The 27,843-nt window shown below is 42.3% G+C and overlaps 1 protein-coding gene across 2 annotated transcripts in view; it reads right to left on the bottom strand.

Moving 5' to 3' along the window:
• Positions 1–27,843, bottom strand: part of lsamp (limbic system associated membrane protein) — a 243,751-nt gene that overhangs the window by 89,361 nt on the left and 126,547 nt on the right. Inside the window, exon 2 of one of the 2 annotated variants that reach the window (XM_059513723.1) lies at positions 8,517–8,595. In XM_059513723.1, coding sequence (XP_059369706.1) covers positions 8,517–8,595 — 79 coding nt within the window. Of the gene's footprint in view, positions 1–8,516; positions 8,810–27,843 lie in introns of those variants that run through there. The other variant, XM_059513724.1, reaches the window with a different exon arrangement.

Below are 27,843 nucleotides of genomic sequence, written 5' to 3'. Positions count from 1 at the left end.
TCTTCTCTTTTAGAAGAAAACAAACATAACCCCAGGTATTTATTCAATACAGTGGCTAAATTAACGAAAAATAAAGCCTCAACAAGTGTTGACATTTCCCAACACCACAGCAGTAATGACTTTATGAACTATTTTACTTCTAAAATCGATACTATTAGAGATAAAATTGCAACCATTCAGCCGTCAGCTACAGTATCACATCAGACAGTGCACTATAGACCCCCTGAGGAACAGTTCCACTTATTCTCTACCATAGGAGAGGAAGAATTGTATAAACTTGTTAAATCATCTAAACCAACAACATGTATGTTAGACCCTATACCATCTAAGCTCCTAAAAGAGGTGCTTCCAGAAGTCATAGATCCTCTTCTGACTATTATTAATTCCTCATTGTCATTAGGATATGTCCCCAAAACCTTCAAACTGGCTGTTATTAAGCCTCTCATCAAAAAACCACAACTTGACCCCAAAGAACTAGTTAATTATAGACCAATCTCGAATCTCCCTTTTCTGTCCAAGATACTAGAAAAGGTGGTATCCACACAATTATATTCCTTCTTAGAGAAAAATGGTATATGTGAGGATTTCCAGTAAGGATTTAGACCGTATCATAGTACTGAGACTGCTCTCCTTAGAGTTACAAATGATCTGCTCTTATCATCTGATCGTGGGTGTATCTCTCTATTAGTTTTATTGGATCTTAGTGCTGCGTTTGACACAATTGACCACAACATACTTTTGCATAGACTTGAATACTTTGTTGGCATCAGTGGAAGTGCATTAGCATGGTTTAAATCGTACTTATATGACCGCCATCAGTTCGTAGCAGTGAATGAAGATGTATCCTATCGATCACAAGTGCAGTATGGAGTACCTCAAGGCTCAGTACTAGGGCCGCTACTCTTCACGCTTTATATGTTACCCTTGGGAGATATCATCAGGAAACATGGTGTTAGCTTTCACTGTTATGCTGATGATACTCAGCTCTATATTTCTTCGCAGCCCGGTGAAACACACCAATTTGAAAAACTAATGGATTGCATAGTCGATATAAAAAACTGGATGACGAGTAATTTCTTACTGCTAAATTCTGAAAAAACAGAGGTGTTAATTATAGGACCTTAAAACTCTGCTTGTAATAACCTAGAACACTGTCTAAGACTTGATGGTTGCTCTGTCAATTCTTCGTCATCAGTTAGGAACCTAGGTGTGCTATTTGATCGCAATCTTTCCTTAGAAAGCCACGTTTCTAGCATTTGTAAAACTGCATTTTTCCATCTCAAAAATATATCTAAATTACGGCCTATGCTCTCAATGTCAAATGCAGAAATGTTAATCCATGCATTTATGACCTCAAGGTTAGATTATTGTAATGCTTTATTGGGTGGTTGTTCTGCACGCTTAGTAAACAAACTACAGCTAGTCCAAAATGCAGCAGCAAGAGTTCTTACTAGAACCAGGAAGTATGACCATATTAGCCCGGTCCTGTCAACACTGCACTGGCTCCCTATCAAGCATCGTATAGATTTTAAAATATTGCTTATTACTTATAAAGCCCTGAATGGTTTAGCACCTCAGTATTTGAATGAGCTCCTTTTACATTATAATCCTCTACGTCCGCTACGTTCTCAAAACTCAGGCAATTTGATAATACCTAGAATATCAAAATCAACTGCAGGCGGCAGATCCTTTTCCTATTTGGCGCCCAAACTCTGGAATAACCTACCTAACATTGTTCGGGAGGCAGACACACTCTTGCAGTTTAAATCTAGATTAAAGACCCATCTCTTTAACCTGGCTTACACATAACATACTAATATGCTTTTATTATCCAAATCCGTTAAAGGATTTTTAGGCTGCATTAATTAGGTAAACCGGAACCGGAAACACTTCCCATAACACCCGATGTACTTGCTACATCATTAGAAGAATGGCATCTACGCTAATATTTGTCTGTTTCTCTCTTGTTCCGAGGTCACCGTGGCCACCAGATCCAGTCTGTATCCAGATCAGAGGGTCACTGCAGTCACCCGGATCCAGTACGTATCCAGACCAGATGCTGGATCAGCACCTAGAAAGGACCTCTACATCCCTGAAAGACAGCGGAGACCAGGACAACTAGAGCCCCAGATACAGATCCCCTGTGAAGACCTTGTCTCAGAGGAGCACCAGGACAAGACCACAGGAAACAGATGATTCTTCTGCACAATCTGACTTTGCTGCAGCCTGGAATTGAACTACTGGTTTCGTCTGGTCAGAGGAGAACTGGCCCCCCAACTGAGCCTGGTTTCTCCCAAGGTTTTTTTCTCCATTCTGTCACCGATGGAGTTTCGGTTCCTTGCCGCTGTCGCCTCTGGCTTGCTTAGTTGGGGACACTTCATCTACAGCGATATCGTTGACTTGATTGCAAATAAAGGCACAGACACTATTTAACTGAACAGAGATGACATAACTGAATCCAATGATGAACTGCCTTTAACTGTCATTTTTGCATTATTGACACTGTTTTCCTAATGAATGTTGTTCAGTTGCTTTGACGCAATGTATTTTGTTTAAAGCGCTATATAAATAAATAAAGGTGACTAGGGTTAGAGGTAATGTCTGCGATTGACCACGCGTTGTTTAACACATTAGCTCTGCTGCATCACTTCTGTTGCATATGAGAAACATCAAAATGGCAAACGAAGCTGAAAGCATAAAGCCGGGCTAATTGCTTGAACTGCACAGAGAGTAGAGCCTGGTTTATTCTCACCGCGTCAGCAGGACTGAAAGACCGCTTCTTAAACCAGAGAAGGTGAACAGCACGTGGTGAACGCCATGCCTCTTCTTACCCTTTTTTTGTTAATAAAAGTTATGCAAGCTAGTTTGTCATATCTTATTCTTTTATTGTTGTTGTGTTTTTTAATTAAGGATATCAAAGAATCCATATTTTGTTTTAAAAAAGTGAAAGGTATATAGATTTAAGCAAATCAGACAATTATCTTTTCTTGTAAAACATGACAAGATCGCAAATTCTAAAGTGACAGCATCCGAAGACCGTCTTATAACACAGCAAAAGAGGAACTTCACAAAATCTGATCAAAAATACTGAAGAAAAAAGAACAGGTTTAGAGGTAACCACTTTCGCTGAAAAAAAAAGCGACCAAATCATGTGCTTGTGCGACCGACTGAGGGAAAAATTAGTCTGAACGCAAATGTGTACAATTATTCATTTTATTTATTTATATGAACCTAGCCATAGATTATCCCATTTTTGCATAAAAGATGGATAATTGTGACCCATACAATGCAGTGTTTCCCAAAGCCTTACACTCGATTTGTATAAATATAAATATATATGAATATGCAGATTATGCTTCTGCCAGCAGGAGGCGCTATTAGAGCAGGAGAGATACAGGTTTCTTCAGTAACACTGTACACAAAGCAGCACTGAGCTCACAAACACTGCTTTATCAGGCATCACATACAAGATAAAATGAAAATGACATCGAACATTGTCTGGATACAGTCGGTTTCCTTCTGAAATACAGTGATATAAAAACACCTGCGGCGGTTTTTGATTTTAAAACATGCAGTGTTCTTGTTTATTCAACGAAGTCCAGGCCTTTTGGAAAATATATTTGTGGCGGTCAGTTTTGATATTGTGGTTAAATTTGGTGTATAAAAGTCTTAACTTAAACACAAGACCTTGATTAGCTGAAACGCTGATGTGATTTGGAGTGTGATTAATGACCCAGCAGTCATTTGTGACTTCCACCATTGCCTTCTTGACTCGTTATTGATCAGACTTCCAGAGCGAAGCAGTTTTTACACAGTATTGAATTCACCACACTCAGAAAGTCCATTTACTGCAGAAACAATCCTCTGATAGTCACCAACATAACAGAGCAGATCTGGGACGAACGCCTCCGATTTCACTGGCAGGAACAGAAGATGATACAGGAATGGACAGGGTGTGATAGGGAAAGATGTGTGTAGTCCAACAGGAAGTGGACAGGGATTAGGTGGAAGAGCTTTTAGCACCGCAGCTGTGACACAAGCCTGACCGGAGCACAGTCTAATGGGACACCAGCTCCCCTCAGGACACTCATCTGATGGTTATTCACTCCATTAATCGGGTCAAATCCAAATCTTATTAATTATTTAAAACCAATAATTTAAAATGTTAGGTACATCCTGCCCAGTGTTGTGCTCCAAACAAGCCGTTTGAAGGTACTGAAGACTAAAGAGTGAATGTACAGATGCAGGATTCACACATCACATTCACTTTCACTGCTCCCAAATTAACACTGTTACTATATGTAGCACTTTTAACATTTGCTTAATTAGAAATATTTTAGTCAAATGTATATGCATCAGCACTATTGAGCTCTATTCTATATCTTCAGGTCTAGCCTGTATGCAAAATGAAAATAATGATGTGACTCTACTATTTACAGATAAAGAGCCAACTGTGAAGAAAACACATCTCTAACGCTGTAAACAGCACACGTTCCTCTTAGGACAAGCCACGTTAGACTATACGCAGTTACTCTTTATTTAAGGTGTCCTTGTTACAGTGTAATTATACATTTAGAAATTCATTAACTACTTGTACTTACTATATGCTTAGTTTTAGGATTAGGGTTTGGCTTTGGGTTACTTGCATGTAATTATGTATAATGTATTGTTACTGTCAATGAGTTTATCAATGAGTTTGAGCAAATAGAATGAGAAACTGTGATCTATTGCAGTCTGTAAATATATTAGAGCCAAATATGGGACAAATATGATGTAATTTAGTGGGAAACTGTGTGAGCTCTCTTTAAGACTGGATGGACCTCTTGTTTCAGAGGAGGACCGGTCAAACAAGACTTTTAGAAGAGGACCTGGGGTTTGTCTCCCCCCCGACGAGGCTCCTAGTGCCAAGGCTCAAGAGTCATGGTTCACTACACCGTAGAATAAAGTGTAAATCATTAAGATATTAAGTAAAAATCATGTTCCATGAAGATATTTTGTAAATCTCGTAAATGTATCAAATAATCAAAACGTAATGTTTGATTAGTAATATGCATTGCTAAGAACTTCATCTGAACAACTTTAAAGATGATTTTCTCAATATTTAGATTTTTTTGCTCCCTCAGATTCCAGATTTTCTAATAGTTGTATCTCAGACAAATATTGTCCTCCGAACAAACCACACATCAATGGAGAGATCATTTACTCTGATGATGTATAAATCTCAATTTTGAAAAAATGACACTTAAGACTGGTTTTGTTGTCCAGGATCATAGATTTGTTGATGATGATTTTCATTATTGTTTATAATTGATTTTATTCATTAGTTGCTATAGCCTTTAACTGCGAGGGTAATGAATTGCACGCTAATCTCTGAGAAACGGTGTGTTGATGCTAGCGTGAGTGCTAATGGCTAAACCGAGACAAGGTGAGGTGAAAACACTCGAGTCAGGGCAAAACCCAGCTCTCCACAGTCTCTTTCTGAAATAGCGCAGACGTGTGCTGTTACTGTTACTGAAGTGATAATTGACTTTGAGTATTGCTTTCACTGAAGAGGATGTTAGAATAAACCAACAATGACTCTTCTCGTTCAGAGACGCAGCCTGCAGCCAGCACCGCTGCCAGGAGTGTTAAAAAACCAATTAAAATTACAGCATTGTGGGAAAACGGCCCTGAACACTGGAGGGGAACTTCACACCTCAGATATAAGGAGCAGCAAATCACAGGCCCAGAATTACGGGGCGCAAATTAAACACCAATGCCCCAGATAGCTGCTATCATTTAATAAGCAGTAAACATGATATCTGTCAAATACACTTGCAGAATGGCATAAACAAAAAGTGCTGTATGTCCTATTGTTGGTGGAACGTGATAAACAGCTTTGCTAATTAATCCTGGTGGGCCTGAAGGACCGAGCTCTTCACAGGAAGTGCTGAAGACAAATCACATCCTGTTTGGGCTCACTCCTTCGTTTGAGAAGACCAGCAACGCTAAGCTAATTGCTCGGATGGTGCGCTCCTAATGAGGCCGTGGAGCATCATGGGTACAGTGGCGTTACGAGTAACGATAAACCCCAGACGTATTCTTACAGATAACGTGCTTCACATGCTTCCTTTCTCTGAGCTTATCACCAAAACAAACGATTCTGACGCAGAGATACTCAAACTAGGGCTGCACTATGACAAAAATCTAAATTGTCGATTATTTCCTTGAAATTGTTATTGCGATTATTAATTACAGTTATCACAGAATGATGTTTATACCATTATTTGATGCAACTGTATGCCATATTTTTATATGAAAATAAAGTTGAAAACACTCTTTTCTATAGTATTAAGCCTCAAATGTCAACTATACATCCGAATGGTTTCTTTAAATTATAAAAAAGAAGTTAAAATATGAATGGTATTACAATGTCATACTAAAACTGAAAAAATGAAAAAACCCTTAATATAACATGTAAAAAGAAAAAAAAAAAAACATTAAACGTGCAGAATAACATAAGTGGACTTTGACCGATTAATTGCCGTTTTGAACGATTGCGTAATTGTGGCATCCATAATTGTAATCGCGATTAGAAATTAGATTATTTGTGCAGCCCTAAACGTTGTGTGTTCAATGCACACGAGCGACCGCGAGATAAACACACGCTCCAGACATGAACTCCAAACTCTAGCAGAAACATTTAGCTAAGAGATAAAAACCATTCGCCAGGCTTTTCCCGTCCGCATCGGTAAACAATCCTCCTTCATCGTGCAGAAAAATATTTCACAGAAGAAATTAGAGGTGAATAAATGATGATGAAATGAAAGTTTAATGTTAAAGTTTAGATCTGATGTAGCCTTGATTGTGAATCTCTGCTTTATACGACCAGTTATTTCTGCATGCTAGGCTAGGACATGAATACTTCAGTTACTGAGTTATTCCCTGTTTTTCATTATTTCAGCGCTTCATTGCATCATTTATTAAACAGATGACTGAATTAATTTATCATATTTCTGTGTCTAGTTTTGCTTGAGCGCTCATGGGTTAAACAGTGACAAAAGCCCCTAAGACCACAGGGAGCTTCATCTTAACGAGTCGCTCTAATTGAAGCCGTCGTCCCTGTGAAAACGTCATCTTCTGCTCCATTAATGCACAGCAGATTATTCTGTTTCTGACACTGTGATACTAGCAGCTGGCCACACACCGAATGCAAATAAGACTTACTGAAATAATTATAATTATACTTTATTTGGAGAACTACTAGTGTGCATTAAGCACATTTTTAACATTAAACCTAAAATGTGTTTTAATGTCGCTAATGATGAGGACTGTATGATCTTTAAATGTAAGACACTTCAGCACCTCAGTTCAGCTATAGTTGGACTTCTGCACTACTTTCACACAATTAAAGTGCATCAAACACAAAATTAGTTCCAATTTATCAGACTTGAAGTATACCAGTTTAGTAAACCAAAAGTATCATTGCAGGGTATTTTATTATTAAAATACATAAATATGTAAATTTATTTTTATTTAGTATCAAATAAATTTATTTAAAAAACATTTGAGTATTTTTCACTAGGGTAGAACTGAACTGCAGTTATGATAAATTAAATACACTTAATTTTATACACTGATTAAGTTGGAACAACCCTGATCTTTTGTTGTTGATGTGAAAACTGTAATGAAACTAATTTTGTGCAGATGCCGTTTGGCAGAAGATTCAACACGAGCAGATGTTAGACGAGCCTTGATCCTCAAAACCATGAACAAAACTACACGAGGTGAAAGAAAATACAACCCCAACGGCCTTAAATCGGTTCAGGGCTCTAGTGCTGCTGAAGTCAGTGTGAACGAGTCTCCTGAAGCACATCAACACACTCACACACAACCACAGATCCAGGAACCAGAGCATCTCAAGACAGAACACAAACACTGTCTGCATTCAAACTGAAACCACTTCAAGCCTTTCCGACCAGTGCAGGTTTGAGCTGGTAATATTAAACACGAACAGACCGCTGCACTTCACAGCATCAGAGCTGAAGCTCATCACTGTGTGTGTGTGTGTGTGTGTGTGCTTCTGATGAATCTGAACAGGTTTCTGCTGTGATGATGTGTTGGGTGTGAACATCTAATGCTAATCATCTGATCAAAGGACAAACAAAAGGTGAAGATGAGGTCCGTGTGAAACACACAGCATCTGTCCAGAAACCTCGCTCGAGTCAGTTTAACATCTGCTCCTGAGAGCTTAGCTCCTGCTGAACTTCTGATGGATCATCAGCACAGAGATGAACATACAAACCCTGCATCAGAAATAACACACAACAGAGACTCGAACTCTTCCGATCAGATCATTCCTCGCTAGGAAAACAGTTTTATATCAGACGCGAAAGCAGTGTTAGTTGAATCGGACGCCTGTGACTAATCTGCTGATCGGAAGAGCCCGGTGTTCCTGATGAACGGGTACCGGACGATGAGGAGGAGGAGGCTGGGGGGTGATAACGGAGTAAGCTGAGGAAGGAAAGTTGTCTTACCGGATCACGGCGGTGTCTCCCTGTCTGATGGTGATGTTGTCGGTGGATCTCTGGCTGTCCACGCTGATCACCGGGAATCCTGTGGGAATAAAACATAGCAGTCGGAAAACACACGCCTGCAGCTGCCGGGACGAGGTGCGTCCGCACACAAACATCTCCAGAGAAAATCCACAGAGAAACAGTGAAGAGATGAAGAGCGCGAGAGATCCGCGGGAAACAGCGGAGAGATGAAGCGGAGGCGCGCTGCCGTGCACTGACTGCACACACACACACACACACACACGCTACACTAGCGCTCTGCTGCCCCCTTCACGAGAGCCCCGTTATCGGTTGCCACGACAACAGCCCGCTCTGTGCTCGCGCTTGCCGCCTTTCTGTGGGTCTCACAAAAGAGCGCGAAGCGTCGCGTCACAGGCTTCTTCTGTTTCATAACGATTAGGCTACAAAGTACAAAACACGAAACTAAGGTTGACTAAACAGCACTCCCTTTATTGTTCTTTTTTAAAGGTTTTCTTACATTAACTTATAAGGAGAATAGTCCTCACCTAGTAAACATTAAAATCCCGCTCACTGACCGAATCCACAAACATCTGTGAATCATTTTAACAGGCACCACAGTTTAAAATACTCCACATACTCACATCGCCTCTGGCTTGCTTAGTTGGGGACACTTCATCTACAGCGATATCGTTGACTTGATTGCAAATAAATGCACAGACACTATTTAACTGAACAGAGCTGACATCACTGAATCCAATGATGAACTGCCTTTAACTATCATTTTGCATTATTGACACTGTTTTCCTAATGAATGTTGTTCAGTTGCTTTGACTCAATCTATTTTGTTTAAAGCGCTATATAAATAAAGGTGACTTGACTCACGTTAATTCAAGAAATTGATAATGATATTGTCTGCATACTGATGAAGTATATTGCTTTTAATCATTTAACTACCAAGTTTAAAAGGCAGTCTACACTTCCATAATGTACTTAAAGTGCTCTAATTTTGCACAATAATTTTGTACTTAATATACTGAAAACAATTCTTTAGTAGGTTACTTTTTAAAGGGTTCCTATTATGATTTTTCACTCTGTCAACATTAGTTAGTCTGTAATGTTGATGTTTGAGCATAAAAAAAGATCTGCAAAGTTACAAAGTTCAAGTCCACTTCAAAAGGAGATCTTTTATTTAACAGAAATCACTTTTTCAAAAACTACAACGAATGACTCGTTTGGACTACAATGCATATTTTCCGGGATTTGTGATATCACAGATACTGACGAATGGGACAAGACCTGGTCGTGCTGCACTAGAGAAGACAGCGAGTGTTATTACAGTGTCAGAGACAAACTAGCATTCTCAAGCAGATGAACATAGAGTGATTACAATCATCTGGGTTTAAATCACGCTCAAATTTATTTCATTTTGATGCAATATACACTGAATCTCATAGGCTCCTAGCGTGATATTTCCTGACCAGGTGCTGAGTGGAGCGAATCACAGCACACACCGGCCCACCTGACCAATCACATCACACACCGACCCAGCTGACCAATCACAGCACACACCGGCCCACCTAACCAATCACAGCACAGACCGGCCCACCTGACCAATCACAGCACACACCGGCCCACCTGACCAAACACCGCACACACCGGCCCAGCTGACCAATCAGAGCACACACCGGCCCAGCTGACCAATCAGAGCACACACCGGCCCAGCTGACCAATCAGAGCACACACCGGCCCACCTGACCAAACACAGCACACACCGGCCCAGCTGACCAAACACAGCACACACCGGCCCAGCTGACCAATCAGAGCACACACCGGCCCAGCTGACCAAACACAGCACACACCGGCCCAGCTGACCAAACACAGCACACACCGGCCCAGCTGACCAATCACAGCACACACCGGCCCAGCTGACCAAACACAGCACACACCGGCCCAGCTGACCAAACACAGCACACACCGGCCCAGCTGACCAATCACAGCACACACCGGCCCAGCTGACCAAACACAGCACACACCGGCCCAGCTGACCAATCAGAGCACACACCGGCCCAGCTGACCAATCACAGCACACCTCGGCCCAGCTGACCAATCACAGCACAGACCGGCCCACCTGACCAATCACAGCACACACCGGCCCACCTGACCAATCACAGCACAGACCGGCCCACCTGACCAATCACAGCACACACCGGCCCACCTGACCAATCACAGCACAGACCGGCCCACCTGACCCATCACAGCACACACCGGCCCACCTGACCAATCACAGCACACACCGGCCCACCTGACCAAACACCGCACACACCGGCCCAGCTGACCAAACACCGCACACACCGGCCCAGCTGACCAATCAGAGCACACACCGGCCCACCTGACCAAACACAGCACACACCGGCCCAGCTGACCAATCAGAGCACACACCGGCCCAGCTGACCAATCACAGCACACACCGGCCCAGCTGACCAATCACAGCACACACCGGCCCAGCTGACCAAACACAGCACACACCGGCCCACCTGACCAATCACAGCCCACACCGGCCCACCTGACCAAACACAGCCCACACCGGCCCAGCTGACCAATCACAGCACACACCGGCCCAGCTGACCAATCACAGCACACACCGGCCCAGCTGACCAAACACCGCACACACCGGCCCACCTGACCAAACACAGCACACACCGGCCCACCTGACCAAACACAGCACACACCGGCCCAGCTGACCAAACACAGCACACACCGGCCCACCTGACCAATCACAGCACACACCGGCCCACCTGACCAAACACAGCACACACCGGCCCAGCTGACCAATCAGAGCACACACCGGCCCAGCTGACCAATCACAGCACACACCGGCCCAGCTGACCAATCAGAGCACACACCGGCCCACCTGACCAAACACAGCACACACCGGCCCAGCTGACCAATCACAGCACACACCGGCCCACCTGACCAATCACAGCACACACCGGCCCAGCTGACCAATCACAGCACACTAGGGCTGTCAACGAATATTCTAAATTCGAATATGTATTCGAATAGTTTAAAAAAAAAGAATTTCGAAGGTGAAAATTAATATTCGAATAAAAAAAAATGTGGAAAAAGGCCCGCGGTAGTAGAGATGTGGTTGTCTACTTTGCGAGTGGGCGCGCTAGTGTGCCTGAGGGTTCAGGGACAGGTCACAGCCTCACAGGAGTCGCACTGTCTCGCAAAGCATCACTGCTGGAAGTTGACGCGTCTTCATGGAAGATGACAGCAAGTGCAGAGCCCAACTCGACCGCAGCTGAGAAAATGAGGTAAAACTGTTGACCCGCGAGATTGTTGTATGCAAGCTATTTAAGATACAGTTAGCATACCATTCGACCACTAGCAACATGAGGTCACATCTCAAAAATGTGCACCCAAATGAGCATGGCATAATGTGTGGAACTCCAGCTAAACAGTCACGTCTTGACACTTAACGTTACTTTGCATCGCCCGCCGCAAGCACTTTGTCTGCAACACGACAAGAGGCCATAACGGATAAAATAATTTCGTTCATTTTTAAGGACACGAGACCGATCAGTATCGCGGATGGGGCAGGCTTCGGGGAGTTCTGTCAAGCAATGCATCCGAGGTTTGATTATTTATCGTTTCATGTCAAGGAAAAGTTCCATGTTTACCACAGCACAGCTCGCTCGGAGCATTCAATGCCAGTTCTATATGCTGTAAAACTTCAATTAATATTAATAATATTTGTTTCAATCACTGAATGAAGCCTGCTATATTTGGGACAACAGTCGCGACCTTAAATTGCTTGCACAAAAATGTCTTTGTTCATTTAAACCATTATGCGCAGAGAACGTGAGGGTGAGAGAGCGTGAGGTCTGCAGTCTTGGCCATTAGTTGATTTCCTTGTTTTTGTGTAGGTAATACGTTGTCATATATGTTTAAACTTAAATAGACTATCTATACAATTACTTATGTCTCTTTGTATTATTTTTGCCTGTTATTGACGTAATGCGCGTCATTGACAACATGCCCAACCAAATTTTCGAATAGTTTCGAATATTCGTGTATTTTTTAGAGGGAATATTCGAACGTCAATTTTGAGCAATTTTGACAGCCCTACAGCACACACCGGCCCAGCTGACCAATGACAGCAGACACTGGCCCAGCTGACCAATCACAGCACATTTCGTATTTCAGAAGGCGGGCCTTCATTTGATACAGAACTATTTGATACAGGATACAGGATAGACTGGGGAGAGAGCTGTTGTAATAATGTAAAATATATGAAAAATAACGTGTTTTGAACAACCTAGTATGAGAGCCTGTTCTAGTACACCCCCAAAACTAAATCAGGACTTCTTAAAAGAGCATTATAGCACCCCTTTAAGATAAATTTAAGATCATCTAAGTGTACTCAACTGTGCGGTTTTGGGATACAATGAATATGAAGTAAAATGTACTTTTAACATACTATCTGTATTTCAGAAATGTATTTAGTAACCACTTGTAGTACACTTGAGTGTCCTAGTGTATAAAAAGATATTAAGTACAAAATTAGTGAGCAAAAATAGAACACTAAGTACATTATGGAGGTGTACTTTTTTTAACCTGGGCTACCATTACTGTCAAATGTCATCATCAATTTAATTATTATTAATTGTATTACTGTTATTATTTACTTAAATAGAAACCTCTCTGTCATTCTCTATACAAACCATAAAGATGAGCCACTTCTGCACTGTGCTCACACACACACACACACACTCTCTCACACCCACACACACTCTCACACCCACACACTAACACTCCCACCACACACACACACACTCACCCACATACACCCACACACACACACACACACACACACACACACACACACACACTCTCTCTCTCACACACACACACACACTCTCTCTCACACACACACACACTCTCTCTCACACACTCACACACACACACACACTCTCTCTCTCTCACCCACATACACCCACACACACACACACACTCTCTCTCTCTCACACCCACACACACACACACACACACTCTCTCACACACACACAAACACTCTCTCTCACACACACACAAACACTCTCTCTCACACACTCACACACACACACACACACACACTAACACCCAAACACACACTAACTCTCACACTCACACACACTAACACTCTCACACTCACACACACTCTCACACACACTAACACTCTCACACACACTAACACTCTCACACACACACTCTCTCACACACACACTAACACCCAAACACACACTAACACTCTCACACTTACACACAGCGATATCGTTGACTTGATTGCAAATAAATGCACAGACACTATTTAACTGAACAGAGATGACATCACTGAATCCAATGATGAACTGCCTTTAACTATCATTCTGCATTATTGACACAATAATTGACATTGTTTAAAGCGCTATATAAATAAAGGTTACTTGACACACACTAACACTCTCACACACTCACACACAAACACTATCTCACACACACACACACACACGTTATGTTTCCATGTTTTATGTGGACTCGTCATAGGTCGTAATGGTTTTTATACTATACAGACTGTATTTTCTGTCTCCCTACACCTAAACCTACCCTTTACAGGAAAAAATGCCACACAAGGACAAGGATTTAGGATATTGCTATCTTTTTGGGGACATTTTATCCCCATAACATTGGGTTTACCATGTAACACACACACACACAGTGCAGATGTGAGAATGAATAACATCACACTTCAGGCTGTATACAGTAGCAAACAGGTCAAAGGTAAATGATGGATAATGTGTGTGTGTATGTGTGTGTGTGTGTCTGTGTGAGAGTGTGTGTGTGTGTGTGTGTGTGTGTGTGTGTGTGTGAGAGAGAGAGAGAGAAAGACCATTTAGAGCTGCTGTCTCACACACACACAGTTTAACACAAGTGCACAGCTTCACAAATAATGAGACCAGCACTGCATGTGTGTGTGTGTGTGTGTGTGTTATAGAGAGACAGAGACTGTACTTTTTGATATACAACACTGATGCCAACATATTTATATCTGGTCAGATAATGACTCTATAACTCTCGTTTAAGAATTCGTTTTTGGAGCACTCAATCCAACATTTCCTCAAATCACAAAACCACAAATCCAAAACACATCTACAGTCATATGATGATTTTGAGTTTGGGAAATGCACCATGCAAACTGCACTCTGCACCAACTTTCTAGGTGTCTTTGTACTGGTACCTGATTTGCATAATTCATTTAGAGATTCGAGTGCTAAACAAAAGCGTGCAGAGGACGCAACAAACAGCGCTCTCTCTCTCTATATATATATATCTGTATATCTATATATACACACACACACACACACATATATATATATATATATATATATATATATACACTGTATATGAAGAGTTCATTTGCAAAAACATATGTTTTTAAAAATGTTCAAAGATCATGTTTTATTTTTTATTTTTTTTTATCCTGCATTACAATTAATATCAACAATATCTACATCAGACCAATCAAGTATCACATCCAGCTGAACAAATAAAAAGATGTGTGTGTGACGCTCCACCGCTCTGACAGAATCTCTCCAGTCCTTCTGGACAGTGTTTTCACACTGCTGTCATGTCTGAGTGTGTGTGTGTTTGTGTGTGTGTGTGTGTGTTCAGACTAGACTCTCTGTGTGAGAAGCTCCTCAAAGATTCTTGCTAACTTTATTACACACATCTAAATTAGCACTCAGTTCCAGTACTTTAGAGATTCATGAAAATCCAGTTCAACAAAATCTTTGTGGCAAGAAAATGAGACTGCGTGGAGTTCATATTCCAGGTCTTTCCTAGAACTGAATAATTCAAGCCGTGCATAATTATTCCTAAAACACTCCCCGCTGAACCGCTTCCTTCTGCACGCGCTGCTCTTGCCTCAAGGTGCAAGAACTGCAGTAATAACTTCTGCATTATTTGTGGTTTACTGCCAGAATCTGCATTGAAAGAGACTCAGTCTAATGTATGCTAATGGCAGATATTTGCTAATGCCAGTGTGTGGATTGTTAAATGGAATAGCCATTCGTTTCACTGGACGACAGTCACGTGTTTAAACTGCGACGAGTGTCACTATATTCACCGGAGGAGCGACCGCAGGGACGACTGAAGACATTTAGCATCAGGCTAACGATGGTGACATCACTCCTATAAATGATGAAGAGAAACATATCACAGCTGCATTCGATCCTTTAATGGCCATATTAAGTTTCTCTGGTTCCAGTGTGATGAAAATTCAGGACAAACAGAAAGTTTCGCTGCTCAGGACTCAGAAAGGCCTTCTGCATCAGACGCAGCACAAGCTACAATAAAACATCTGAATGAATTTAGAAAGCTAACGCACAGTGTGCTGCATTACTGAAAGAGCTGGAGCAGACGCACGTTCATCTGTCTGTGATTAAGATGAGTTCAGCGGAGAATATCACAGCCTCTCATTCATTACCACACACACAGTCCAGTCCAGAACGAATCCAATCCTGACTTTATGATGGTTTAGGGTTAGGGTTCAGATCACCTGCTGATCAGTCTCTGACAGTCACTATCACTAGACTCTGTTTCTCAGGTCAGCTTTCTTAAAGCTCTTCAGACAGTGAGAACAACAGGTGGATAACAGGAGAATCATTTATCATCACTTTGGCACAAATAAGATTTGACATGAACTCTTTTCTCACTCGATGAAGCGACAGACTGTTTACATGCTCTGTACAATCCTGATCAACTTGAGTTCAACTCCTTCAAACTAAACTCAATAATACACTCCTCTGATCTGTTCCTGCAGTAACACACACTCAAACACATCACACATCTAAACTAGCAAATACTCTTAAAACTACTGGATGTAGCTGAACACCTACACAGTGTTAGTCTTTTCATTTGATTCTCAGGAATAATGTGCTGTAATGAAAAGATGTGAAGCATTTACTGCCGTTAATCTGAACATTCATTGCTTTATGAGTGATAATGTGTGTTTGTTAAAAACCTCTGCTAGTGTGACTTCAGTTGTGTCTGTATGAAGTGTTTTGGTTCATAGATTTCAGAAAGTGACTCAAGTATTGAGAAATGTCCTAGTGATTTAAAAACCTAAATCAGCAGTTTTTGCTGGTAAAGTTGATCCACTTGCCAGAATAACCTGCTCGACCTGATTAAACTGAAAGCAGTTAAGACCCTCTTAAGAATTAAGGTTTGGTCAGCAGAGATACGGTCCACGAATGTGCAAATGTGTGCAGAAGAGGATGAGATAAAGCTGCATGTTGAGCATTATCAGACTCCTGCTGTGTGTGTGTGTGTGTGTGTGTGTGTGTGTGTGTGCTCTTGTTTTTGTGTCATATCAGGACACAACTTTGTATAATGACATGGGACATTTTTCAAAACGCTTATAAATCATACAGAATGAGTTTTTCTGAGAAAGTAAAAATGCACAAAGTTTCCTGTGAGGGTTAGGGTTAGGTGTAGGGTTGGTGTAGGGCCATAGAATATACAGTTTGTACAGTATAAAAACCATTACACCTATGGGATGAACACACTTTACACAAAAACAAACATGTGTGTATGTGTGAGTGAGTGTGTGTGTGTGTGTGTGTGTGTGTGTGTGTGTGAGTGAGTGAGTGAGTGAGTGAGTGTGTGAGTGAGTGAGTGTGTGAGTGAGTGAGTGTGTGAGTGAGTGAGTGTGTGTGTGTGTGTGTGTGTGTGTGTGTGAGTGAGTGAGTGTGTGAGTGAGTGAGTGAGTGTGTGAGTGAGTGAGTGTGTGAGTGAGTGTCTAAGTGGTGCCCACAGAATAACATAGGTTTCACAGACAATTGGACGAGCTTTTGGGGCAGACCTGACCTGTTGAGAGATGCTCTTCATCCCTCCTGGGGTGGCGCCACTCTTCGCTCTAGAAATATGGCACATAGTCTTAGTGTTTATAGTTATATCAGATATAAGATCCCTTTCTACGAAAACACTTTTTTTAAATAATGTGATCACTGATCATAATATAGATGTACTCTGTTTGACAGAAACCTGGCTAAAACCTGATGATTACATTATTTTAAATGAGTCCACCCCCCAAGATTACTGTTATAAACATGAGCAGCGTCTAAAAGGCAAAGGTGGAGGTGTTGCTTCAATTTATAACAACGTTTTCAGGATTTCTCAGAGGGCACGCTTCAAGTATAACTCGTTTGAAGTAATGGTGCTTCATATAACATTATCCAGAGAAACAAATGTTAATGATAAATCCCCTGTTATGTTTGTACTGGCTACTGTATACAGGCCACCAGGGCACCATACAGACTTTATTAAAGAGTTTGGTGATTTTACATCCGAGTTAGTTCTGGCTGCAGATAAAGTTTTAATAGTTGGTGATTTTAATATCCATGTTGATAATGAAAAAGATGCATTATGATCAGCATTTATAGACATTCTGAACTCTATTGGGGTTAGACAACACGTTTCAGGACCTACTCATTGTCGAAATCATACTCTAGATTTAATACTGTCACATGGAATTGATGTTGATGGTGTTGAAATTATTCAGCCAAGTGATGATATCTCAGATCATTATTTAGTTCTTTGCAAACTTCATATAGCCAAAATTGTAAATTCTACTTCTTGTTACAAGTATGGAAGAACCATCACTTCTAACACAAAAGACTGCTTTTTAAGTTATCTTCCTGATGTATCCAAATTCCTTAGCATATCCAAAACCTCAGAACAACTTGATGTAACAGAAACTATGGACTCTCTCTTTTATAGCACTTTAAATAAAGTTGCTCCTTTACGCTTAAGGAAGGTTAAGGAAAACAGTTTGACACCATGGTATAATGACCATACTCGCACCCTAAAGAGAGCAGCCCGAAAAATGGAGCGCAGCTGGAGGAAAACAAAACTAGAGGTATTTTGTATTGCTTGGCGGGAAAGTAACATATCCTACAGAAAAGCATTAAAAACTGCTAGATCCGATTACTTTTCTTCTCTTTTAGAAGAAAACAAACATAACCCCAGGTATTTATTCAATACAGTGGCTAAATTAACGAAAAATAAAGCCTCAACAAGTGTTGACATTTCCCAACACCACAGCAGTAATGACTTTATGAACTATTTTACTTCTAAAATCGATACTATTAGAGATAAAATTGCAACCATTCAGCCGTCAGCTACAGTATCACATCAGACAGTGCACTATAGACCCCCTGAGGAACAGTTCCACTCATTCTCTACCATAGGAGAGGAAGAATTGTATAAACTTGTTAAATCATCTAAACCAACAACATGTATGTTAGACCCTATACCATCTAAGCTCCTGAAAGAGGTGCTTCCAGAAGTCATAGATCCTCTTCTGACTATTATTAATTCCTCATTGTCATTAGGATATGTCCCCAAAACCTTCAAACTGGCTGTTATTAAGCCTCTCATCAAAAAACCACAACTTGACCCCAAAGAACTAGTTAATTATAGACCAATCTCGAATCTCCCTTTTCTGTCCAAGATACTAGAAAAGGTGGTATCCTCACAATTATATTCTTTCTTAGAGAAAAATGGTAAATGTGAGGATTTCCAGTCAGGATTTAGACCGTATCATAGTACTGAGACTGCTCTCCTTAGAGTTACAAATGATCTGCTCTTATCATCTGATCGTGGGTGTATCTCTCTATTAGTTTTATTGGATCTTAGTGCTGCGTTTGACACAATTGACCACAACATACTTTTGCATAGACTTGAACACTTTGTTGGCATCAGTGGAAGTGCATTAGCATGGTTTAAATCGGACTTATATGACCGCCATCAGTTCGTAGCAGTGAATGAAGATGTATCCTATCGATCACAAGTGCAGTATGGAGTACCTCAAGGCTCAGTACTAGGGCCGCTACTCTTCACGCTTTATATGTTACCCTTGGGAGATATCATCAGGAAACATGGTGTTAGCTTTCACTGTTATGCTGATGATACTCAACTCTATATTTCTTCGCGGCTCGGTGAAACACACCAATTTGAAAAACTAATGGAATGCATAGTCGATATAAAAAAACTGGATGACGAGTAATTTCTTACTGCTAAATTCTGAAAAAACAGAGGTGTTAATTAGGAACTAAAAACTCTGCTTGTAATAACCTAGAACACTGTCTAAGACTTGATGGTTGCTCTGTCAATTCTTCGTCATCAGTTAGGAACCTAGGTGTGCTATTTGATCGCAATCTTTCCTTAGAAAGCCACGTTTCTAGCATTTGTAAAACTGCATTTTTCCATCTCAAAAATATATCTAAATTACGGCCTATGCTCTCAATGTCAAATGCAGAAATGTTAATCCATGCATTTATGACCTCAAGGTTAGATTATTGTAATGCTTTATTGGGTGGTTGTGCTGCACGCTTAGTAAACAAACTACAGCTAGTCCAAAATGCAGCAGCAAGAGTTCTTACTAGAACCAGGAAGTATGACCATATTAGCCCGGTCCTGTCAACACTGCACTGGCTCCCTATCAAGCATCGTATAGATTTTAAAATATTGCTTATTACTTATAAAGCCCTGAATGGTTTTGCACCTCAGTATTTGAATGAGCTCCTTTTACATTATAATCCTCTACGTCCGCTACGTTCTCAAAACTCAGGCAATTTGATAATACCTAGAATATCAAAATCAACTGCGGCCGGCAAATCCTTTTCCTATTTGGCGCCTAAACTCTGGAATAATCTACCTAACATTGTTCGGGAGGCAGACACACTCTTGCAGTTTAAATCTAGATTAAAGACCCATCTCTTTAACATGGCTTACACATAACATACTAATATGCTTTTAATATCCAAATCCGTTAAAGGATTTTTAGGCTGCATTAATTAGGTTAACCACAACCGGAAACACTTCCCATAACACCCTATGTACTTGCTATATCATTAGAAGAATGGCATCTACGCTAATATAAGTCTGTTTCTCTCTTATTCCGAGGTCACCGTAGCCACCAGATCCAGTCTGTGTCCAGATCAGAGGGTCACAGCAGTCACCCGGATCCAGTACGTATCCAGACCAGATGCTGGATCAGCACCTAGAAAGGACCTCTACATCCCTGAAAGACAGCGGAGACCAGGATAACTAGAGCTCCAGATACAGATCCCCTGTAAAGACCTTGTCTCAGAGGAGCACCAGGACAAGACCACAGGAAACAGATGATTCTTCTGCACAATCTGACTTTGCTGCAGCCTGGAATTGAACTACTGGTTTCGTCTGGTCAGAGGAGAACTGGCCCCCCAACTGAGCCTGGTTTCTCCCAAGGTTTTTTTCTCCATTCTGTCACCGATGGAGTTTCGGTTCCTTGCCGCTGTCGCCTCTGGCTTGCTTAGTTGGGGACACTTCATCTACAGCGATATCGTTGACTTGATTGCAAATAAATGCACAGACACTATTTAACTGAACAGAGATGACATAACTGAATTCAATGATGAACTGCCTTTAACTATCATTTTGCATTATTGACACTGTTTTCCTAATGAATGTTGTTCAGTTGCTTTGACGCAATGTATTTTGTTTAAAGCGCTATATAAATAAAGGTGACTTGACTTGAGTGAGTGAGTGAGTGAGTGAGTGTGTGTGAGTGAGTATGTGTGTGTGTGAGTGAGTGTGTGAGTGAGTGTGTGAGTGTGTGTGAGTGTGTGTGTGTGTGTGTGAGTGAGTGTGTGAGCGAGAGAGTGTGTGTGTGTGTGTGTGTGTGTGAGAGCGAGAGAGAGTGTGTGTGAGTGAGTGTGTGTGTGTGTGTGTGAGAGAGAGTCTGTGTGTGTTTCTGCAGCAGATGCTCCGCTCCAGAAGAACACAAGATCAGAATCCTGTATTTACGGTGAGGATTCGGGCAGAGGTCAGCGCTGCCGTATTCAGATCCGTCCTCTGCTCTAATTCAATATCTGACCAGCATGACTTAATTTGATTACAAGCAAACGTGTCAAACACCAGCGAACACGAGCTGCGGAGAGAAACACTCGAAGGTCACCGCGGCTCTGACTGATGAATTATGGGACTGGACACACAAACACTCGTGTGGATGTGATCGGGAATAACTGAAGATGCCATCAGTGCTAATGAAGAAACACTTGCTTAGTGAGGTTTATTTGCTCATGGGTTACTTATTTATTTTCAACTGAAAGAAAACAAACCCATAGGACAAGGACAAACACACACACGCACTCTCTCAACACACACACTCACAAACACAGACACACTCTCCTCTCTCTCTCTCTCTCTCACACACACACACTCTCTCTCTCTCTCACACACACACACACACACACTCCTCTAAATAGAACACAGAGAACTTGAAGGTGACTAAAGACTTTACATGACCTACAATTTATCATACAGCCACTTCTGCAGCCACCGTGTGTGTGTGTGTGTGTGGTATATTCATATATATATTATGCTTACAGTTTTTTTTCGATTGCTAAACGACAGTGAGCACAACTGGAGCTACATGTGTAAATCTCTAACTACAGTCTGCACTACCAACAGTCACCTGAGCTAAACAGTACACACAACCCTCGCTGAGATAACACACACCGTCACTCAGAACACACCGAGAGAAAAAATACACCACACACAACCCTCACTGAGATAACACACACACCGTCACTCAGAACACACCGAGAGGAGAAACACCACACACGACCCTCACTGAGATAACACACACAGTCACTCAGAACACACCGAGAGGAGAAACACCACACACAACCCTCACTGAGATAACACACACACCGCCACTCGGATCACACCGAGAGGAGAAACACCACACACGACCCTCACTGAGATAACACACACCGTCACTCGGATCACACCGAGAGGAGAAACACCACACACGACCCTCGCTGAGATAACACACCCCGTCACTCAGAACACACCGAGAGGAGAAACACTACACACAACCCTCGCTGAGATAACACACACCGTCACTCAGAACACACCGAGAGGAGAAACACCACACACGACCCTCGGAACACACCGAGAGGAGAAACACTACACACAACCCTCGCTGAGATAACACACACCGTCACTCGGAACACACCGAGAGGAGAAACACCACACACCGTCACTCAGAACACACCGAGAGGAGAAACACCACACACAACCCTCACTGAGATAACACACACCGTCACTCAGAACACACCGAGAGGAGAAACACCACACACAACCCTCACTGAGATAACACACACCGTTACTCAGAACACACCGAGAGGAGAAACAACACACACGCCCCTCAATGAGATAACACACACACCGTCACTCGGAACACACCGAGAGGAGAAACATCACACACAACCCTCACTGAGATAACACACACCGTTACTCAGAACACACCAAGAGGAGAAACAACACACACACCCCTCACTGAGATAACACACACCGTCACTCGGAACACACCGAGAGGAGAAACATCACACACAACCCTCACTGAGATAACACACACCGTCACTCGGAGCACACCGAGAGGAGAAACATCACACACAACCCTCACTGAGATAACACACAGAGAGGAGAAACACCACACACGACCCTCACTGAGATAACACACACCGTTACTCAGAACACACCGAGAGAAACACCACACACCACCCTCACTGAGATAACACACACCGTCACTCGGAACACACCGAGAGGAGAAACACCACACACGACCCTCACTGAGATAACACACACCGTTACTCAGAACACACCGAGAGAAACACCACACACAACCCTCACTGAGATAACACACACCGTCACTCGGAGCACACCGAGAGGAGAAACACCACACACGACCCTCACTGAGATAACACACACCGTCACTCGGAACACACCGAGAGGAGAAACACCACACACGACCCTCACTGAGATAACACACACCGTCACTCGGAACACACTGGGAGGAGAAACACCACACACAACCCTCACTGAGATAACACACAACCCTCACTGAGATAACACACAGAGAGGAGAAACACCACACACGACCCTCACTGAGATAACACACACCGTTACTCAGAACACACCGAGAGAAACACCACACACCACCCTCACTGAGATAACACACACCGTCACTCGGAACACACCGAGAGGAGAAACACCACACACGACCCTCACTGAGATAACACACACCGTTACTCAGAACACACCGAGAGAAACACCACACACAACCCTCACTGAGATAACACACACCGTCACTCGGAGCACACCGAGAGGAGAAACACCACACACGACCCTCACTGAGATAACACACACCGTTACTCAGAACACACCGAGAGGAGAAACACCACACACAACCCTCACTGAGATAACACACACCGTCACTTGGAGCACACCGAGAGGAGAAACATCACACACGACCCTCACTGAGATAACACACACCGTCACTCAGAACACACCGAGAGGAAAAACACCACACACGACCCTCACTGAGATAACACACACACCGTCACTCAGAACACACCGAGAGGAAAAACACCACACACGACCCTCACTGAGATAACACACACACCGTCACTCGGAACACACCGAGAGGAGAAACATCACACACAACCCTCACTGAGATAACACACACACCGTCACTCGGAGCACACCGAGAGGAGAAACATCACACACAACCCTCACTGAGATAACACACACCGTCACTCGGAACACACCGAGAGGAAAAACACCACACACGACCCTCACTGAGATAACACACACCGTCACTCGGAACACACCGAGAGGAAAAACACCACACACGACCCTCACTGAGATAACACACACCGTCACTCAGAACACACCGAGAGGAAAAACACCACACACGACCCTCACTGAGATAACACACACACCGTCACTCAGAACACACCGAGAGGAGAAACACCACATACAACCCTCACTGAGATAACACACACCGTTACTCAGAACACACCGAGAGGAGAAACACCACACACAACCCTCACTGAGATAACACACACCGTCACTTGGAGCACACCGAGAGGAAAAACACCACACACGACCCTCACTGAGATAACACACACACCGTCACTCAGAACACACCGAGAGGAAAAACACCACACACGACCCTCACTGAGATAACACACACACCGTCACTCGGAACACACCGAGAGGAGAAACATCACACACAACCCTCACTGAGATAACACACACACCGTCACTCGGAGCACACCGAGAGGAGAAACATCACACACAACCCTCACTGAGATAACACACACCGTCACTCGGAACACACCGAGAGGAAAAACACCACACACGACCCTCACTGAGATAACACACACCGTCACTCAGAACACACCGAGAGGAAAAACACCACACACGACCCTCACTGAGATAACACACACACCGTCACTCAGAACACACCGAGAGGAGAAACACCACATACAACCCTCACTGAGATAACACACACCGTCCCTCGGAACACACCGAGAGGAGAAACATCACACACAACCCTCACTGAGATAACACACAGAGAGGAGAAACACCACACACGACCCTCACTGAGATAACACACACCGTCACTCAGAACACACCGAGAGGAGAAACAACACACACGCCCCTCAATGAGATAACACACACACCGTCACTCAGAACACACCGAGAGGAGAAACAACACACACGCCCCTCAATGAGATAACACACACACCGTCACTCGGAACACACCGAGAGGAGAAACACCACACACAACCCTCACTGAGATAACACACACCGTCACTCGGAGCACACCGAGAGGAGAAACACCACACACAACCCTCACTGAGATAACACACACCGTCACTCGGAGCACACCGAGAGGAGAAACACCACACACAACCCTCACTGAGATAACACACACCGTCACTCAGAACACACCGAGAGGCAGGGACGTGCACAGACAGTTTGAGGGGCAGGGGCTCAAGTGAAATAAAGGGCACTTCTCATAATTAGGTTTTTTTTTTTTTTTTTTTTTAAACAAAAAAGTATATATATATATATATATATATATATATATATATATATATATATATATATATATATATATATATATATATATATATATATATATATATATTAACGCAACTCTGACTTCCTTTTAAAAAAATTTAAAACGTTAATTAATTTAATCTTCCTCAAACTCACGCAATTGTTCCATTTTCAAAAGATGTCTACAAAATAATCAGTTCACAGAAACCATGGTCTCCTTAGTATTCACTAGGTTTAATAGAGCAGCAATGGAAACCATTCCACAATCTGCATGTTTTGAAAACCTTTTCTATGCTACTAGTTTCAAGTATATATGAAGAGTTCAGATGCAAAAGCCTCTAAGTGCCATCTGAAATTTTCTTTTGAGGTTTTTTTTTCAAGCTCGTATTTAAGTTCAGTAATTTAACTTAAATGACAAATAGATACTTTTCATTGCTAGTAATGTAAAATAAGTGAACATAAACATACAAGCTTGATAAAAATGATCAATATTGAAGGAAATTTCAGATGGCACTTAGAGGATTTTTCATCTGAACTCTTCATATTTAGAATAACCTAAATAACTGCATCAAACAGAGAGGCGTGTTTTACTAATAATTTGTTTATTTTTGCACAAGGCACTACATCGTTTTAATTATTTTGGTGTTATCAGATTACATAACACTTTAAAATTAAACCTACCAAAATAATTGAGTAAAAATTCAATAAAAGCCAATGTCATGTATGTATTTGTGGTGGTATGGAATACTATTTTATAAAGGTTTCGAGGAAATAAAAAAAGTTAAATTACTTAAATAGTTAATTTATAAATATTGTTATTTTTAAAGTTTAATGTTAACTTATTTCTACTCAGTTTTATTTATTAATGGTCCAGATGCAGTTACTCAGATTTACGACATTTTTTAGAGTGTATCCTCCATCTGTTTGTATCTGTAGATTTCTTCTAAATTCACCAATTTAGATTTCTAAATTTCAGGGGGAAAGACTCTTGATGTAAGTCAATAACTGGGGACGTTCTGTATGCAAATTAGGCGTCAACTAGTTAAAATGCGCACATTTGCATCTAATTGACAGGGAAATACAGGTAAATAGGATAAACAAAATAACTAAAGCATATCACCTGGTGGTGATATATGCTTATTTTATTAACTTATTTTATTACATGGCTTGGTTGAATTCCAATGTAGAATGCGGTCTGTTATACCCAACAGACCGCTGTGCGGAGTATAACAGACCGTTGCCATGAAAAACAGAGCGTTGCTATGGACTCACAGGATTCGAACTGTAGAGCCGGAGCGGACTATTTTCTTTAGCGGAAGCGATACAATCGGGTTTAACAATCGGGGGAGAGGGAGAGGAAGCGCTTCAGAACTCCTGACCTGATATTTAGATACTGTATTTCAATAAATATATTTGTTTGACAGGGAAGCTGTGTGCAAACAGAAATATATATTATTTTTCAAAAATAAAAAAAAGCATCCCAGAAAAAAGGGCACTTTCTCTCCAGGAATAAAAAGGGCAGGTGCTCAAGCCCCTTTCATGTCTATGTGTGCACGTGCCTGCCGAGAGGAGAAACACCACACACAACCCTCGCCGAGATAACACACACCATCACTCGGAACACACCGAGAGGAGAAACACCACACACGACCCTCGCCGAGATAACACACACCGTCACTCGGAACACACCGAGAGGAGAAACACCACACACGACCCTCGCCGAGATAACACACACCGTCACTCGGAACACACCGAGAGGAGAAACACCACACACGACCCTCGCCGAGATAACACACACCGTCACTCGGAACACACCGAGAGGAGAAACACCACACACGACCTTCACTGAGATAACACACACCGTCACTCGGAACACACCGAGAGGAGAAACACCACACACGACCCTCGCTGAGATAACACACACCGTCACTCGGAACACGACGAGAGAAGAAACACTACACACAACCCTCGCCGAGATAACACACACCGTCACTCGGAACACACCGAGAGGAGAAACACCACACACGACCCTCGCCGAGATAACACACACCGTCACTCGGAACACGACGAGAGAAACACCACACACACGACCCTCACTGAGATAACACACACCGTCACTCGGAACACGACGAGAGAAGAAACACCACACACGACCCTCGCCGAGATAACACACACCGTTACTCGGAACACGACGAGAGAAGAAACACCACACACGACCCTCGCCGAGATAACACACACCGTCACTCGGAACACGACGAGAGAAACACCACACACACGACCCTCACTGAGATAACACACACCGTCACTCAGGACACACCGAGAGGAGAAACACCACACACGACCC

The sequence above is a fragment of the Carassius carassius genome, chromosome 28 (genome assembly GCF_963082965.1).
Source record: "Carassius carassius chromosome 28, fCarCar2.1, whole genome shotgun sequence".
NCBI lineage: Eukaryota > Metazoa > Chordata > Actinopteri > Cypriniformes > Cyprinidae > Carassius > Carassius carassius.
The sequence above is the reverse complement of the archived record's forward strand: the minus strand, read 5'-3'. Positions and strand labels throughout refer to the sequence as shown.